Below are 18,280 nucleotides of genomic sequence, written 5' to 3'. Positions count from 1 at the left end.
CTTCAAACTAAGCCCCCTCCCCACTCGCTTTCCTCTCTTCCTTTTAAGCTCGGCCAGCAAGCGTGCATGACTCCTGCCACCACTAGTTGCCTTGCTTGCTTGGACCCGACCTTATCGATCCTTTGCCCCCACCTACTCCTCTAGCTTGTACCTTGCATTCCTGTCTTTTTGCGGAAAGTATTGTTGACACCTAAATTTCGTCATTTTATTTAAGACTTAATAGCATTAAAAGTTAGAAATTAATCACTAAAAAAAAAGAGAAAAGTAAAAAAAAATCATTAAAATGCATTGTGTTTTCATTATTGCACCGCATATTGAATGTTCTTTTCTTAATTTTTTCCAAACAAAGTTCGCCATTAAAAAAATTAAAAATTATCAAAGGAAATTAATTACAAAAAAAGGAGAAAAGAAAAAGAAAGGAAAATGTAAAATGAGACCGGGCCGGGGGCAGGTCAGCTCCACCCCTCTCTTTCCCTTTTTCTTTCTCTTCGCCTGGGCCGGCCCACTTTTCTTTCATTTTTGCACAAGATTTGCCCAACCTTCTTTTCCCCCCTCTCTGTCCTTCACGCATTCTGCAAAAGAGGGCAGGAGAGCAGGAGATAGAGATGAGGAGGGGCAGCTGGCGGCGTGATTCGCGTGTCGGGCGCGCCTGCTGGTCACGCCATGCGCGCCTGCTGGTCACCTTAAAAGTGAGGGGGTTCTCGACTGGTTTTGGGGGTTCTCGGCTGTTCTTGGGTTCAAGCGAAGAACAGAGAGCACTGGAGAGCGAGCTTGAGAGAGAGGGGGCGAAGGACAGAGGGTTCAAGGGAAAAACGAAGCGAAGAACAGAGAGCGCCGGAGAGCGATCTAGATAGAGAGTGCAAGCTCGAGAGAGTGTTTGGTCGTCGCCGGAGGTCCGTTCGTCAGCTGCCATTCGCCGCAGTCCTCCTCTCGAACCAGGTAGGCTTTTGTTTCGACCGTGTGTCCTTGTTTCTCGGGAGGCGTCGGGCCGGAGCTCGTGCCGACTAGTTCGCGCGAGCTTCAGTCCGAGCCGGTCCTCCTGAAAGCTACGAGCTGTTCTAGTATGCGTCGTGGGGCGTCTCGCGTCTGGAAAATTTCCGGCGTCAGTAGCACAATGCTTGTGGAAATGTCTAAACGATATCTAAGTCCTGCAAGTTTGTTGAAGCCCTTGTTCTTCGCTCATATCTGTTCCGACTGTGATTAACCTGTCCATGAGTGGATCTTGAGCATTGCTTTGTTCTTCGTTCATATCTGTTCTGACTGTGATTAACCTGTCCATGAGTGGATCTTGAGCATTGCTTCGTGTTGATGTTTGCCCAAATTTTTGTGCCAAGTGAGCCTAAGACCTCTCTCTAGCCGATGCACCTCATCTGATTCGCGCCTGCTGCTCATACATATGTTGGACCGTGTCTGCCTTTTATGTTTTTATTGCGATTCCATGCAATTTTCGGGAGTAATCACGTGTGTTTGGGCCGGGGATGTTTGCATCCGAAAATGGTTTAGCAGCCGCCGGAGTTAGGTGGCCGGCGGCGGTCTGCGCCAGTCGGGGTGGTTTAGCGTTGGAGGGGACGTCGGGTCCTTCGGCTGGTGTTGTTCCGTTGTTGTTCGGATGGGTTTCGGTGAGGAAGCAGTTTCGGAAGGGGGTGTCGCGAGGAAGGAGAAGACACGCTTCGGGAGGAGAAAGAGGGAGCAGGGAGGAGAGAGAAACAAAATAAAAGGAAAAGAAAAGAAAATTGAAAAGAATTAAAAAAAAAAAAAAAAAAAAACGGAGGAAAAGACGTTGGAGGGGAAGGAGACCAAAGGGCAAGAGGCAAATAAAATAAAAAAAAAAAAGAAAAAGCAAGAGTAAAAGTGCGGCCAAAAGTAAAAAAAAAAAAAAAAAACAAACAAAAGTTGCTTCGGGAAGGAGGAGTGACAGAAAAGAAAGTGCAGTAGAAGAAGACAACAGGGAAGAAGACACATGGTGTAATAAAAAAATTATTAAAAATATTAAATTTAAAATATTAAAAAATATCTTTAAAAAATTCGAAAAAATAGCTTTTGTCCGACTGGATCGGATCCGGGTTTAGGCCGGGTCAGCGGGTCGGATCGGGCTCATCCGGTCCGAACCCGCTCCATCGAATATTATAATATTAAAAAATTCAAAAAAAGTTAAAAATTTCAAATTAAAAAAACTAATTAAAAAATCAAAAAATAATAAAAATTCAATAATCCTTTGAAAATTCAAAAATTCAGAAAACATAAAAAAATTCGATTTAAAAAAAAATTCAAAAAATTGTAAAATCTGGTTTTTTGGGGAAATTTGAAAATTCTTTTTTTTTTTAATATTAAAAACCGAAAAATCCGAAAAAATTCTAAAAAAATTAAAAATCTTCAAAAAGGTTAAAATCAATCCCTTAGGTTATTTTCTCCTAAAAAATGGAAGTATTCCAATTTAGAATTATGCTTAAATCGATTAAGCCTTTAGGGCTTTACCATAGGGGTTTTAGTTGTCCTTAAAGATGAATACCTATTATTGCACAATTTTGGTATATTAATTTTGGGTTCCCTTTAGTCTAGTTAGGATTAGTATTTGTCATTTCTTTGATGTAAAATCTTTGCTCTCCCATGCAATTTATTAAATGCTTTCCTCGGTTGTTAATTGTTAGGTTGATGATTGTGTATCCTCATGATCACTTCGCTTGTTAGTGGATATGTGTAAAATCAATTCAAATTACCTAACAAAAATATTTTCTTCTTAAATGAACAAATATTAGATACCGAAATGGCACTAATTAGTCAATTAGTGTAATCAAATCATCGACTCTAAATTCTCTGATTGCTTAAAAAGTGAAGTACACTCACATACCTCACTTGTTTTTAGCCGACCCCAATAAGCTAGTGACGACTCTTTTTTGTGCAAAATTCCAAAACAATATCCCAATATCGGCTTAGGAGAGCCCGTGCCTAATCAAGGGTCATAAATCCATTATTTAGGCAATACCTTTAAATATGTTTCCTTCCCCCGATGGTAGGTTGCGATAAGCATGAGAGAGAGGAAGAGAAAAGGAAAACCGGCCCGGTGAAGGAGGTCAAGTCAGACCCAAGCCAAAAGAAACGGATAAAAAGACAAGGAAAGAAGGCTGGGGCAACTTGGCCCCAGCCTGGTCTCACTTGTTATTTTTTTTTAAAATAATCTTTTTTCTCTCTTTTTTTTCTTTTTAAAAGAAAAGAAAAAAAATTGGTAGGTTTCAAGTTGACTTAAAAGGACATATAAATCCAGTGCTGCTAGCCTCTCATGTCGCTCTTTCTCTCTCACACCTCTGCAAACCCTAAATAGTTGCTGAAGCTCTTCCGGCCGGTGCAGAGCAATTGATTATGGCTGCACATTTTTGGTGGGCAATTTTATTCAATAGAGTGGGTATGAGCATCTTCTATGGACCCAAATCCTCCCTCAATTTCGATGGTACGCATGTTAGCGAAGAGAATGCAATTTTAGTGATGTTCAATGGGTTGGGGCATATTCCCATTTTCAATGTGATGAATGTGACCTCACTTGTTGAATCCACCATGGGTTACCACAATGCTACATTCTTGGAAGTTATACATTGGCAACAGAGAATGTTCAATCAGGTTTCTCTCCCTCTCTATTTTAGAATAAGCAACAACCTATGTCTTAGATGAGACTGGCTCAAGTCGTTTTGTTGAAATGACCTTAGATGTTTATTTTAGAGGAACACATCATCCATTCACTATTCCGTACAATTCCGGATCTACTCGTGGCACGACTGCCAAGACCGCATTTGCCGATGGCACGACCGCCTCTGCCGGTGGCACGAGCGGATCGGAATTGTACGGAACTGTGAATGACGGATGTGTATCCTCTAAAATAAACATCTAAGGTCATTTCAACAAAACGACTTGAGCCAGTCTCATCTAAGATATAGATTGTTGCTTATTCTAAAATAGAGAGGGAGAAAACCTGATTGAATATTCTCTGTTGGCCCGCCAGTGTATAACTTCCAAGAATGTAGCAATGTGGTAACCACGAGTTCAACAAGTGAGGTCACATTCATCACCTTGAAATGGGAATGCCCCAACCCATTGAACATCGCTGAAATTGCATTCATGTGTACCATCGAAATTGAGGGAGATGCTCATACCTGCTCTAATGAACCAAGGGTATGATAAAACCGCCCACCAAAAAATGTGGTAGCCGCAAACAATCGATTGCGCCTGCACCGGCTGGAGAGCTTCATCAACCATTTAGGGTTTGCAGAGGTAGCTGAGAGAGAAAGAGCGACGACAATGAGAGGCTAGCAGTTACTAGGTTTATATGTCCATTTAAGTTGCCCCGAAACCTACCGATTTTCTTTCTTTTCTTTAAAAAAAAAAAAGAGAGAGGAAAAGATTATTAAAAAGAAAAAGATAACGAGACCAGGCCGGGGCCAAGTTGCCCCCAGCATTTTCTTTGTCTCTTTGTCCGTTTCGGCTTGAGCCTAGCCCGACCTCCTTCACTGGCCCAGTCTTCTTTTCCTCTTTCTCACGCTTTCCGCAGAAAGACGGGAACGCAAGGTACAAGCTAGAGGAGTAGGCAGGGAAGAGGATCGAGCAGCATGCTCCTAGGGTCGAGTCCAGGCAAGCAAGGGAGCTGGCGGTGGCAGGAGTCATGCTTGCTTGCTGGCCGAGCTTAAAAGGAAGAGAGGGCGAGTGGGGAGGGGGGCTTTGTTCGAAGATAGAGGGAGCCGTGAGCGAGAGAGTGGCTGGGGAGGGAGCCACCTCGGGCACTTCACTCACTCGCTCCGGTGAGAGAGTTTTTAGAGAGAGAAGCTCCGAAAAGAAATGATTGATTGCTGAATAGTTGGATGGTTACAAATGAGGGGGAGGGCACTCCTTCTTATACTTGAGGCCCTTAGATTACATCCATTAATCGAGTTTTTCTCTGACGGATGAGATCGTATCGCCAAACCTACCAACTATTGACACTAATGGCAAGAGAATTCAAGACCTTGGCCCAATTATTGTATCATCCGGTCTGCCCTTGAAACGTTCCAGAAGTCTTTTTGTTGGAAATTCCAGCGATTGCAAGAGGTTTGTTTTCCTTAACCATGTCTAAGGCTTGCAGTTTTATTTTGACCATTCTTGTTGTTGATCATGTGTGTGAGCGTTTATAGCATCATCAACCAATTTTAGCCCCATCATCAGGGTTGTTCCTAAAATTGTAAAATAGATTCACACACTTAATATTAAGTCTAAGCAACCCTGGTCAGAATTTTGTGTATGCAGGGTTATGCGTCTATGGTCCAATGACATTTGGAGAGACGCTCCAGTTGCATATGATATGATAGTCTTGTTACATCTGCAAACAGCAACGGATGGTCTAGGGTGGAGAGAACAGCATGTAAAATGCACGCTATCATGTTATACGACTCGCAAAAAATCATGATTTGTGGATGGATGATTTGGGAGGTATCACCTGAACAATTTGGATCGCATTGGCAGCTCTGTAGAGCAGTCTAGTTTATCCAAATTTTGAATTAAGTGAATATGTTGTGAGAAAGATTTGTTCACTTAGGAGAGTCTAGATATCACTATCAGCGTTGGAAGGAACCCTACAATGTGAAGAGCATTACTGGATAAAAATTTCACTTTCTTTTGCCATGTCTGGCGTAGCACTGAGGCTTTTTTTGACTGTGGTAAGGAACAGAAGATCCCCATCTTTTATTTGAAATGAGATTTATTGTGTCAGTTTGGCCAAATCTTGCTTAAGGCAGAACTCTGATGCATTCATTACCCTTGCTCGTGGGCAGGACTGTTTTGCTCTTGAAGGGCTTACTGAAGTGTGATATTTTCGTGTCCCTTCAGATTCCTAGCCTTGATATGGTGTAAGTTGCCAAGAAAACAATCTGCCGCAAGTCATTATTGCGGCACCTTTGTCTATTAAAGCCGAGTCTATTAACCTTAAAAAGGGTGGTGTCAACATTGAGAAGGAGAATTCCTCACGGCTTGGTCCTCATTCCAAACAAGTTTTCGTCTTCCTCATAGCAGATCTATCAATGGCGGGTGAGGTCGTGGAGCAGCCTGCAATCATTTTGAAAGCTTGCATTCTAGTGCTTGGTGTAGAAATCAGAACGAGACCTCTCATATGCTTGGCGCATAACTCTCTAACTCCAACTCTCATCAGCAGAAAAGAAGGGTCAAGACTTTTATATGCCATGGAAAAACAGTAATATTTGCAAGAATCCTATAAAGATGAGAAATAATAAGTCAATAAAAATATTTTGGTCATTCATCATTTTCAAATAAATAATTTTTATATCATTCATTTTTTTGAAACAAATAGATTTTTAGTAAAATGTGATGGCTTTATGTCATAAGTAACTTCTAATTGGAAATACTAATTTTCACTCGATCCATGTAGTAAGTAAATTTCCAATGTTGATGATGAATTTTTTTTTTTTTTTTTATTCCAGGAACCCGCGCACCGTACTAACACGGACGGTGCCATGGAAAACAATAATATTTGCAAGAATCCTATAAAGATGAGAAATAATAAGTCAATAAAAATATTTTGGTCATTCATCATACAATCATTTTCAAATAAATAATTTTTATATCATTCATATTTTTGAAACAAATAGATTTTTAGTAAAATGTGATGGCTTTATGTCATAAGTAACTTCTAATTGGAAATACTAATTTTCACTCGATCCATGTAGTAGGTAAATTTCCAATGTTTATGATGATTTTTTTTTTTTTTTACCTAGAGAATCCACGCACCGTACTAACACAAACAACCCGATAGGCTCGGGGTAATGAGGGTAAACCCCGACGTCGCACTTAAGATTTCGTGCGGCCAGTGGAATTCGAACTCTTCTTCTCTCGCAAAGGATCATGGGAGCACTTAGTGTTTGGCCTCGGAATAAAATCGGGATAGATATAATTTATCCTATCCTACGTTCAATCTTCACTGGGATAGGATAAAGTCGGATATAAGGGGATATATTGATGGATAAAATTATCCCATGGGGAGGTGATAAAAGGTGGATGATTTCTAATGTCCATAAAAGGAAAGTTATTTTTCTTGAATAACAAACTTATTAAATTAAAAAAATTGAAATTATATTTCAATATAAATAATATTTGAATTCTAATTTAAGAAAATAAAAATTTATTTTTAATTAATCTTATTTTAATTTCTATATTCAATTTTAATTATATTTTATAATAAACATTCAACCTATAAATTAAATATTTATATTTATTATATATTTTAGGTATTTTTGTATTTTAGGTATGTTAGTACAGTTTACTATTTGATAAATTTTTATTAAAGAATGATGAAAGGGGAAAAGAAATAATAATGAAAATAATATTAAAAAAAAAAAAGAAAAAATAAAATAAATAATAAATAATAAATAAATTAAGAAATAATGTTACGAGATATTTTCACTGTCTTTATTTATGAACATTTAGGTTCATTTATAATAATATGTCGTTTATATTAAAAAAAAAAAAGTACATGATGTGAACATATCGACTTTAATACCGCGATTCACCAAACACTATATGGGATATAAAAATCCTGGATTTCATATCCTATCCTATCCAATCCTATCCCGATTAGGAATCCTGACGACCAAACGTAACGTTGCCGATTTTCGTATAATAAATTTTCGTATTTAAAGTATATTTAATAATATAATAAATTGGAATTTCTCAAGGTAGTGGCATTTAACTACTTAGTAATTAAACAATAACGGAATTTCACATAAATCTAAGAAATTTCGACATACTTTGTATAATTTCGACATCCATGTAGTAGGTAAATTTCACATAGGAACTATCTATGTTATTAACCATCAAAAAAATTGAGAGAATTAAGAATGATATTGTTCAATTTGATTTGGAAATCACTAGTTCTAATTATAGTGATCGATTTTCCCAAATCAATTTTTGAAATAAAGTGATCATTTTTGAAAAATTTCCACCAATCGAGCAATTCCCCTATTTTCTCCCTCGTTGCTTGAATTTATCTGTTTATCTAATTAAATTTGCGGAAAAAGCAATCACTGATGAAAATCCAAAACGGATAAAATTCCAGATATTTTATTTTCTTTTTTGTTTCAGATATTTTATTTTTCAAGGAGAGAGAGATTAACGTCCAAAAACTGCCAAACCGAGCGACTGGCTTTCAGCTCAGCAATGGCGACCCTCCTCCTTCCTCAGCCCCTCGACCTCTCCTCCTCCTCCTCCTCCCCTCGCTCCCTCCCTCGCCGGAGCCCCAACCGCCTCCTCCCTCTCGCCGCCGCCCGCCGCTCCCGCCGACGGCCTCGCTCGTCCGGACCTCTCACCGTGCGCTTCGCCCTGACGGAGTCCGATCCCCCGCCGTCGTTCGGATCCGACTCCTCCGGCCCGCTCCTCCTCCGAGAACTCGCCGTAAGGGATTTTCCGAACGCGTTCCTGGTTCGCTCGCGCGTTTCGGTGCGGTCGGCGTTTAATCGTGTCCGGTGGCGTTTGAATTGCAGGAGAGCTTCGACCTTCCTTCGGATTACTTCGCGCAGCTCCCGCGCGACCTTCGCTTGGATGTAAGTACCGGCGATGGGTAGTGAGTCGTCACTCTTCATGATGAGCGGCATTCGCATCGAACTATGGAGGGGGGCGTGCGTGAATGCGGATTGCTCTTACGAGGGGGTGTCGCTGCGGCCGTAGGCTTAGTTGAAATTGCACGTTACAACCAACTTTATCAAAGCTACCCCCAAAGTTTACGCCTTTTCGTAAAACTAAAGGAGATGCCCATGCTTGTTGATCATTATTGTGGGGGATTATATGCCCTTGTTTTAATATCTGGATCGGTTTGAGTTTTTCATGATGGATTTTTTTGTTTTTTTTTGTACATGTTGAAGCTGAATGATGCGGCTTTTGACCTTTCAAATGGGCCGGTTGTTGATGAGGTTTGTTGTTAAGCTCCAATTCCTACCTTTTGTGATTCATTTGTTTCAGGTGTATGGTTTCACTGATTGAGTGGAGTTCAGATTTTCTTAATTGTCCTTGGGAACTGGAAGAAGCTCGAAGGGAGATGGATTATATCTGACATCTGTATGCTGATTGCTTTAATACAAAAGTTAACAAGTTTTATGTTTTTTATTTCCCTTTTTCCAATGGCCAGTGTGGCGAAGAACTTGGAGATATATTGTTAAATTGGTCGAAATCATGGGAACAGGCAGATACATTGACATCTAGGACTTTGGCAAGCAAACTGCCTCTGCTAGAGAGCTCTTTGACTGATAATGCTAAATCAGGCATGAAGAGAACACTGGCTTAATACATGCTTAATACATGCTTAAGGGTCTGTCATGAGCCTCATGATCATGCATTTGGTGATTTAGCATTGGGAAAGCGCTTATTATCTGCTGGAAGGAGGTTCCAGTCCATGGGACAGTATGGTCAAGGCGAACTTGCTAAGGTATTTTGCAGAACTTGTGAACTCTCGGCTTAGTAAAAGTTGGTATACTCTTGCTATGTGAGCTTAAATGTAAACAAAAGGTATTTTGGGTTAAAAAGAGCAATTTTACTCTGCCAAAGAAGCAGAAAATGCACACTTGAAATTCAGACTGCCCTACCCTATTTTAATCTGTAAATTTGTTGCATGTCGGAGTTAAACACTTATAAAACTAAAGTAGTTAGGAACAAGAATTTCCTATACTTTTGAATGAGTATTTGAACCCAGTCATTGCATGAACTCCTTTTTCCTTGTTTCTCAAACTACATTTTTTTTTTTATCATTGACTTCTTATGAAAGAACTGGAAGCAATTAAGGAAAAACCTTGACTGATCATGCATAAGGACCCCTAATGATGTGAGCCTCGATGTTTGGAGAAATCTTTTCCACTTTGAATGTGGCATAACTACTGGATTTATATGAGGTGTGTAAACTGTTTCAAATTGTTGTTAGATTGCAAAGATAATGATTGCAACAGGAAAGCATTTGGCTGCAACCCAAGTATCTGCTGCAACGGTTGAAGAACCTAAGAAGGATGCCCGAACTTTTAAGGTTGGTTCTAGCTCTCTCCTGGTTGAGGTCTCAAGGACAAGCTTATTAACATAATGTGATCTGTCACTGGTTCTTCACATTTTTGAAAATGCAGTTTGGAGAACTTCAAGTAGAAGTTACATCAGATAAAGCCAACATTGGGGCTGCTATCGGTTTTGCATTTGGGTAACTGATGCTTTTTGTCATGATTGATTTTTTTTTTTTTTTTTTTGCCTAGTTATATTAGGTTGAAGAGTATTAAATTGAAAACTACCATTTATAATGCAGAATTCTTTCATGGCAACTAGCTCAAGGCGTTCAAAGCATCCCAGAGAGCTCTTTGCAGTATGCAAATGATAATGCTTTGCTGCTGGCCAAGGTTTCTGAGAACACCATCTTCAACCTTGTGTGGATGTCCTTTCGTACTACATTTACTGAACACTGATATATGGAATCCTTTCAATGCAGTCTCTAAGGGGTGCTCTACTTGCAATGGGCTATTCATCAGCTATCTTGTCCACAGTTGCATCCTTTGGTCTTCTTGTGCTTGCAAGACAGCTTAAATCTGAGAATAAGTGAGTTTTGCTTGTAGATGACCATTGACTTGAGGAAGAACTGAACATGACCAACAATGTATTACTATTGTCGGTATGAATCCATCAGTTATGGATACGTACTGATAGAATATATCATTATGTGCATAAACTTTTCAGGCATGAAGAATGCTTCTTGGCATGTTCCCTGTTGCCCCATAATTGGGGGAGCTGATCTGATTTATTGCATCTTGAAGCAGATGTTGCCCTGTTCTCCTACCTCTTCCCTTCTACTGTTCCACCTGTATTGTAAACTTCCAAAATTTGTGATGGAAGAAAATGCACCAGCAAAATATGCGTCATTTCATATTTGCTTTCAGCTTTAACGAAAATGCAATGAGAGAAGGCATTAAGTTACAAAGTCCTCAATTTAAGAGGTGCTGATGTTACACCGAGAATGAACAGGGAGGGAGAGATGGTTTGGCCACCAAGTGTGACATTCTTGACCTTTACCTCTTGATAGTTTCATAGTGATGTATAATAACCTGGCTGAAACCATGCAAGTGAAAGTCTCGAAGAAGTACCAAGTGTTAACCACCGATGAAGGGTTCCAAATTACATATCACCTCGGATTTTTTTACCAGTCAATGTGGGGCTTGATTCATATCAATTAACCACCAATCATTTACTCCTTTTGATTTTGGAATTGTAGATCTCTATTTTACTTTGGTACCTTACTACTTAAAAGTCCAAAACAACTTGAGCACTGAAAGTTAGATGCATGACCGTAATTGCTATTTGATGTAATATCCTCGGACAAGAGCTTAGCTCTTGGGGAGTGTGATTTTTACCTTTTACATTGAATTCAAAATTGTTGATTTAATTTGATTGTCGACAACTTTTATCACATTTCTGTGATTAGTTTAGTGCTATTGCTTTTTACATTTGAGACATTTGAGTACCTTAGCAGTGCATTTTGCAGTTGAAGGATCCAGCAGTAGGTCAGCTAAACCTTTGTATTCAAATCTTATCATATATCAACTAAGTTGATGACGAAGGTATTAGCCATTCTCTTATTGTGGATATTCTTGCCAATGCCATTGTGATGGGACAATTTGATAGGTGGTTTCAACTCATGTCTCTTCTGTGAGTATTTGTGGATAGAATGTTGGAAGCAATTTGTAAGTATGGCATCTATCTGTATAAACATTTTTAGGCCAGGCTTGCTATTCTCCGTGTTTTTTCAGTCACATACTAATGTTCTGGATACATGGTATATAATCTTCAATGCTGGCTAATAGTACATTGTAGAATCCATTAAATTGTCACTCTTTTCTATTTGCTGATATAGGACATAAACGTACTTGTTTTCTGGTTGACCTTATGGAGATTACGTCAAAAACTCTGCCCGGCATCCAAGATCAGAATCTGATGAGGAGTACCTCCTGTTTCAGCATGGCTAATTATTTGGGTAATCAAGTTTACGGTTTTCTCTCTCCTTTGTTGCTGTCATTGGATAGGAGATTTCATTTAATGGATTCTCATCATGATCAATCCTCCAATTGAATAAAGTTTATGAGTAGGGATGTTGTCGCCATCTGATAGGCAAGGTGCTTGGTGTATCCTTTCTTCAAAATCGTGGTTGTTCTAGCCCTCTTGCATAATTTTTAATGGAGCAAAAACTAGACCCTTGAAAAAATTTGGCATTAGCGAATGTAGCTTCCTTGAGAATTCACCCTCTTGATTTTTATTTTTTATTTTTTCTGACCTTAGTGCTATCTTACTAATTAAATGGTCTTTGCTTACCTGATGAAGTTGGCTTGGAAAATTAGAGTTGACAAATGCATTATCTGCGACCCACGTCCAATTTCCTTTTCTTTATTTCTTTTTGGCTGATGCATGCGATGATGAGCTCATCAATATTAATCTGGAAACATTCTTTAAGATAAAAGTTTTCTGTGGTTTTTGCAGGCTCTTTGTACTTGTATATTGCTTGTCTGATTCCATTCAAGGAGTGATTGTGTCTCTGCTCCGCTGCATGTTTCTTTGACATAGACACCGGGAATATCTGGCTTGAGCTGTGCATACATATTATAATGCTGGGTTTCTCTACCATTGTGACTTATGAGAATGGAATATATATATGGTTGCAAGATTCCACCAATGCTATAAACTGGTCAAAGAGCTTGGAGTTTTTAAAGTTAATTATACCGTCACAGGCAAATTAATCGGTCATCCAACTTGAGGTTTTGCCGTTTCAGGTTTTGGTGCGAGCTCGCTGTTTTACAATCCCTGCCGGTCGAATTTTTTTGCTGACAACTGCATCTTCAAGATTCATGAATGATCCAAGATTCCAAGTCTCGCAAGCAAGCTATTGTTGGAACTGGTCTGACCATCTTTAAAAAATGCCGTAAGCAAGAAATTGCTTTTCCTTCTTGTTTGCATATGTCAATCTTGGCAAGTAGGAAATAAAGAACACTCCCAACCGCCATCATATGTATTGATACCATGTGCTGCTCTAGTCCTAGAGCTTCAGAAGATGGTAATTCTTCATCCATGTGAGTTTAGTCAACTTTTGACTGTTTAGGTGAGTCTGTTACCTCGTGATCTTGTTTTCTGCATGTTTACCCATTTTTTCTCTTCTAGCAGACAAATTATACAAGAAAAAAAAGAACCAAGCTAAAAACAAAGAGCATGCCCTGTCGAATGGACCATTTCCCTTTCTGTTGATACATCATCTGTCCTTTGAGAGCTGCCCCAAAACACTACCTTTTCGCAGCATCACGAGATTGTCTACCACGGCAAAAATTAATAACAAAAGGGATGTGCTTTAGTCGTCATCTTTTTTTTTTTTTTTTTTTAATGACTCGGGATTAGATATGTGCATTTTGATGTTGACATAGATAAGGTAGAACAAATGCTAAGAACACGCAAGCCACGGATTGGTTGCTACTCTCATTTCTTTCTCCTCTCTTTTTTTTTTTTTCCTACTTGCAAATTATAACTGTATCACCAGAAATAACGGTGAATTTTTTAATACAATTAGCTCGCAGCTAATTTCATTATCTAGTCTTGGCATATCTGCCCTAAATTCAAGATCTACAGCCAAAGAGAGTGGCCGTCAACATGGTTTGAACTCTATTTCACTGAAACCATATAGCCATCAAATGGGTCAGCAATTGTTTTGAAGTTATTCAAGAGTATAAAAGGTACAACTTGTGGTTGAATGTGATGGCTTTTCTCATTATTCTTGGAGGACGTACATGCCTATTTTCCAGCTTAGAGAACATCAATTTTGATGGATGGATATTGGTAAAATAGGTGACTTATACATATATATTAATATATAATATAGGGCTGTTGAATTCATTCTTGCAATGTTGTCACGTGCAACAGACGACTCAAAAGTTGAATTGAGCTACCATTACTATCGTTAATCGTCATCTCATCTTGGCCTTTGTCCGTTTCCTGAGCACTACAAGGAAAATTAGAAACAAAGAGGGATGGCAAAGGGCTTTTCCTTCCCTTGTAGGCCTAGAGGACCGTCCCTGATGAGTATCGATGACGGTGAGATCACTTTCAAGGACAGGTTTAGCTTGCTTGGAGGTTGTTATCAGCAGCAGCAGTGTGTAGTTTGAGAAAATGACAAATGATTTCTGAACTTTGATTTAATGTATGATGTTATCTATAAATTCTAAAGTTGTTCAATGTAATCCTTGAATTTTAGTTTAATATCTACTATGACTTTTAATTTGTTTGATTTAGTTTATGAACTTTTGATATTTATTTAATCTAATCTTCTGACTATATGAAAATATTCATTATTGTCCATGAATTTGAATTAATAAAAAGACAACATTGAATTTTTTCATATAGTTTGAGTATTAGATTGAATATGTACCAAAATTTTAGGGAATATATTGAACAAAAAAAAAAGTTTGGGGACAATATGCACATTAGACTAAAATTCATGGACTATATTGAATAAATTCAAACTTCATTAACCACTTCAAAGTTCAAAAGCCTTTTGGATAATTATCCCAATTAGCTATGAAAGAGACACGATGATCAATTGCTATATTTATGGTTCACTATAAATCTTAGGGTGTATTTGTTTTATCAAAAACTTATAATAAATGAATATATTTTCCCCATGGGAACATTTTCAAGGAAAATGCTTAATTTTTATTTTGTTTGGTGATTTAAGAAAAGTGATTTCTTTCTTACGATAAGGGAAAGTCATTTTCTCCTTATTTGAGCTTATTGTTTTAAGTTTATGGGAAACGTTTTACATAAATCAATTAATTTTCAGTCATTCAAACACTAAAAAGTTCGAAAATAATTTTTCGAAATAATTTCCCTTCAAATGTAATATTTCTCATGTAATTTTCACGTCGACAAGTATCGCTGTGGCGACACCAAACCGATTAGCATTAAGCAAGAGGAAAATGACAAGTACAAAGCACATAGACTATTACGCGCAATCACGATCAATATGAATATACATCGTGACGATTAACAAGTTAAATCGAAGTCTTATCCCCGCAAAAAAAGTACGGCGACATCATCATGTGTAGATTCCGCACCACGATTTTTGTCCGGTTTCATCCACGTCATCGTCACAATGCAAAACAAAAACAAAGAGATCTGAAAGCGGGGCCACAATTGCCACGTGTCGATCTGTAGATGGTTTGTTATGAATCCTACGTGGCACATTAGATACACCGGTATTCTCTCGTGGGAGAAGTCGTCGTCTTCTTCTCTCCCGTCCATGCCCTATATAAACGTAAACCTGCACAACCATAACCAGACAGTCCTTATCCCTATATCCCTCTCTGAAACACCGCCATCTCCATCCTCATCTTCACTTCGAAACAGCTCCGCCGTCGTCGAAACCCGCCTCCGGCCATGGATTTCAAATGCTCCGCCTCCGACCTAGCCTCGCTCGCCAACTCCACCGCCCCCGGCTCCGACAACGCCCTCCTGGCCACCTTCCTCTGCGGCCGCTTCGACGCCATCTCCGACAAGTTCGCCGACACCGCCCACGCGGTCGACAGCACCTACCTCCTCTTCTCCGCCTACCTCGTCTTCTCCATGCAGCTCGGCTTCGCCATGCTCTGCGCGGGCTCCGTCCGCGCCAAGAACACCATGAACATCATGCTCACCAACGTCCTCGACGCCGCCGCCGGCGGCCTCTCCTACTACCTCTTCGGCTTCGCCTTCGCCTTCGGGTCCCCCTCCAACGGCTTCGTCGGCCGCCACTTCTTCGGCCTCAAGAAGGTCCCCTCCGCCTCCGTGGACTACAGCTTCTTCCTCTACCAATGGGCCTTCGCCATCGCCGCTGCCGGCATCACCAGCGGGTCCATCGCCGAGCGGACCCAGTTCGTGGCCTACCTCATATATTCCTCCTTCTTGACAGGATTCGTGTACCCGATAACATCTCACTGGTTTTGGTCCGGCGACGGCTGGGCCAGCCCGTCCCGGTCCGACGGCAACCTTTGTTTGGGTCCGGCGCCATCGACTTCGCCGGGTCGGGCGTGGTCCACATGGTGGGAGGGATAGCCGGCTTCTGGGGAGCCCTTATCGAGGGCCCGCGCATCGGCCGGTTCGACCATGCCGGGCGGGTCGTGGCCCTGCGGGGCCACAGCGCGTCCCTCGTGGTCCTCGGCTCGTTCTTGCTGTGGTTCGGGTGGTACGGGTTCAACCCGGGCTCCTTCCTCACCATCCTTAAGACCTACGACGGCGCCAGCGGTGGGTTCTACGGCCAGTGGAGCGCGGTGGGGCGGACGGCGGTCACCACCACGCTGGCCGGCTCCACCGCCGCCCTCACCACGCTGTTCAGCAAGCGGCTGCTGGTGGGCCACTGGAACGTCACCGACGTGTGCAACGGCCTGCTCGGCGGGTTCGCCGCCATCACGTCGGGCTGCTCCGTGGTGGACCCGTGGGCCGCCATCGTGTGCGGGTTCGTGTCCGCGTGGGTGCTCATCGGGTGCAACAAGCTCGCGGAGCTGGCCAAGTTCGACGACCCGCTCGAGGCGGCGCAGCTCCACGGGGGCTGCGGCGCGTGGGGGCTGATCTTCACGGGCCTGTTCGCGCGGCGGCGGTACGTGGACGAGGTGTACGGCGGGTCCGGGCGGAGGTACGGGTGGTTCGTGGGCGGCGACGGGCGGCTGCTGGCGGCGCAGGTCGTGGAGGTGCTGGCCATCGCCGGGTGGGTGACGGCGACGATGGGCCCGCTCTTCTACGGGCTCCACAGGCTGGAGCTGCTGCGGGTGTCCGGCGACGACGAGAAGGAGGGCATGGATCTGACGAGGCACGGCGGGCTCGCCTACGTCTACCACGACGACGGCGGCGGCGACCGGCCGAGCATCATTGCTCCCGACGGGAGGAGGGTGGAGCCCACGGATCGGAGCCCCGCCCCGAATGCTGATGATCGGAACGGCATGCCGGCCGTCTGATCGGCCCTTGAACGGGAGTGGGGCCCACATACATGCGCGGGGTTTGGACGGCTGCGATTCGCTTTCAGGACGATTGGGGTTTTGTCAGGAAACGCGAGGACGTCCCATCCCATGTAATTACAGCATTTTGTCGACGTCTCTCTCTCATGTCCTTTTCTTTTCTTTCCTCTTCTTTTCTTTGGACTAATCCTCAAATCGAGAAAAAAAAATAAAAAAAATGGTGAGGATAAGTTATTTATGCGAGTTAGGTTGTAATTTTAATGTGTAAATTATATAAAAAAATAAGGGTTTTTCTACTCCTTTTTTTTTAGGGTGAAATAGACAGCATTCTTGGTTGTGCATTCTTCTTGCTTTGCATTATTTCCTGAAATTTTGTGGAAGTGCAATTAAGGGTTGTGCTCAAATTGTGCTACGAAGAAGAAGAGAGATATTGGCATGTGCGCGCGAGCGTGGGCACACACAAATCTTGACAAGGACCATTGAGGAGATTCCAAAACATAAGAGTCGCGTTCTCATCGAGGTGGATCTTCTTGAATCTCAAGGCTCTTTCGATGTCGAACATCCGAAAAATCGTGTAGTATTGGATAAGATCGATTTTTTCTTAGATGTTCTTGCGATGAACACTCCCTCTTGACAAAATCCAGCCGGCAGCGGCTGCGCCACGCAATCACCCTCCAGTTACACATGGGCCCAAACCACCGCGTGTAGTCTCGTGATTGGCGGTGATGAGATCCTCTGTGACCGCCCCATGCTCCTCTTAAGGAAAGCTCTTGCATGCCGCATGCAAAAGGAGACGAGAAAAAAAAAATGGAGTTGAAGAGAAGCGTCTTCGGATTCTTCAGCAGCGCGAAAAAGATCGACAAGCACTTCTCTAAGCTCAAGAATATATATTAGCTCCCGCTCAGCTCACCTTCTTCCTCATCCGCATCCACAGCGCTAAAAAACACTGTTCATCGAGCGCCATAGAGCTGAGCTTCGACGTCTGTAGAGTTCCGGCAGAGAGTCGGAGCCGAAAGGTACCGCAACTCAGTCGCGAATACATTGTCTCGGAAACTGTGGTCACGGTCGGGACCGTGGGTCGAACAGCCACAGCACCCACACAAGCAGCAACAAGGGTGGCTCGACTAGGCCAGAAAGTTCCACGTCTTGTTGGGTTCACTGAAGCTGCTGATAATCCCACATTCCCAATCAGGATGATCAGGTCTATGAGCCCGCATCAGGTGTACTAGTACTTGTACGTTGGATTTTGCGAAAGCATGTGTCTGCAAGTGTGTGTA

The 18,280-nt window shown here is 41.8% G+C and overlaps 1 protein-coding gene and 1 long non-coding RNA gene across 2 annotated transcripts; both read left to right on the top strand.

Moving 5' to 3' along the window:
- Nucleotides 1–678: 678 nt before the first annotated feature.
- Nucleotides 679–5,738, top strand: LOC108954751. Its single transcript, XR_005545721.1, has 2 exons — nucleotides 679–939; nucleotides 5,266–5,738. It is a non-coding gene; the product is annotated as an uncharacterized LOC108954751 (long non-coding RNA).
- A 2,349-nt stretch (nucleotides 5,739–8,087) lies between these two features.
- Nucleotides 8,088–17,321, top strand: LOC104415351 (ammonium transporter 1 member 2). Its single transcript, XM_010026627.3, is given in 11 exon segments — nucleotides 8,088–8,418; nucleotides 8,508–8,567; nucleotides 8,886–8,933; nucleotides 9,149–9,281; nucleotides 9,369–9,445; nucleotides 9,935–10,033; nucleotides 10,128–10,198; nucleotides 10,301–10,391; nucleotides 10,481–10,555; nucleotides 15,424–16,039; nucleotides 16,042–17,321. Coding segments are annotated over 11 exon segments (2,466 nt in total). The 5' UTR covers nucleotides 8,088–8,184; the 3' UTR covers nucleotides 17,004–17,321.
- The last annotated feature ends 959 nt before the right edge of the window (nucleotides 17,322–18,280 follow it).

The sequence above is a fragment of the Eucalyptus grandis genome, chromosome 8, assembly GCF_016545825.1.
Source record: "Eucalyptus grandis isolate ANBG69807.140 chromosome 8, ASM1654582v1, whole genome shotgun sequence".
NCBI classification, from domain to species: Eukaryota; Viridiplantae; Streptophyta; class Magnoliopsida; order Myrtales; family Myrtaceae; genus Eucalyptus; species Eucalyptus grandis.
Note: the sequence above shows the minus strand (reverse complement) of the source record. Positions and strands in the feature narration are given on the sequence as shown.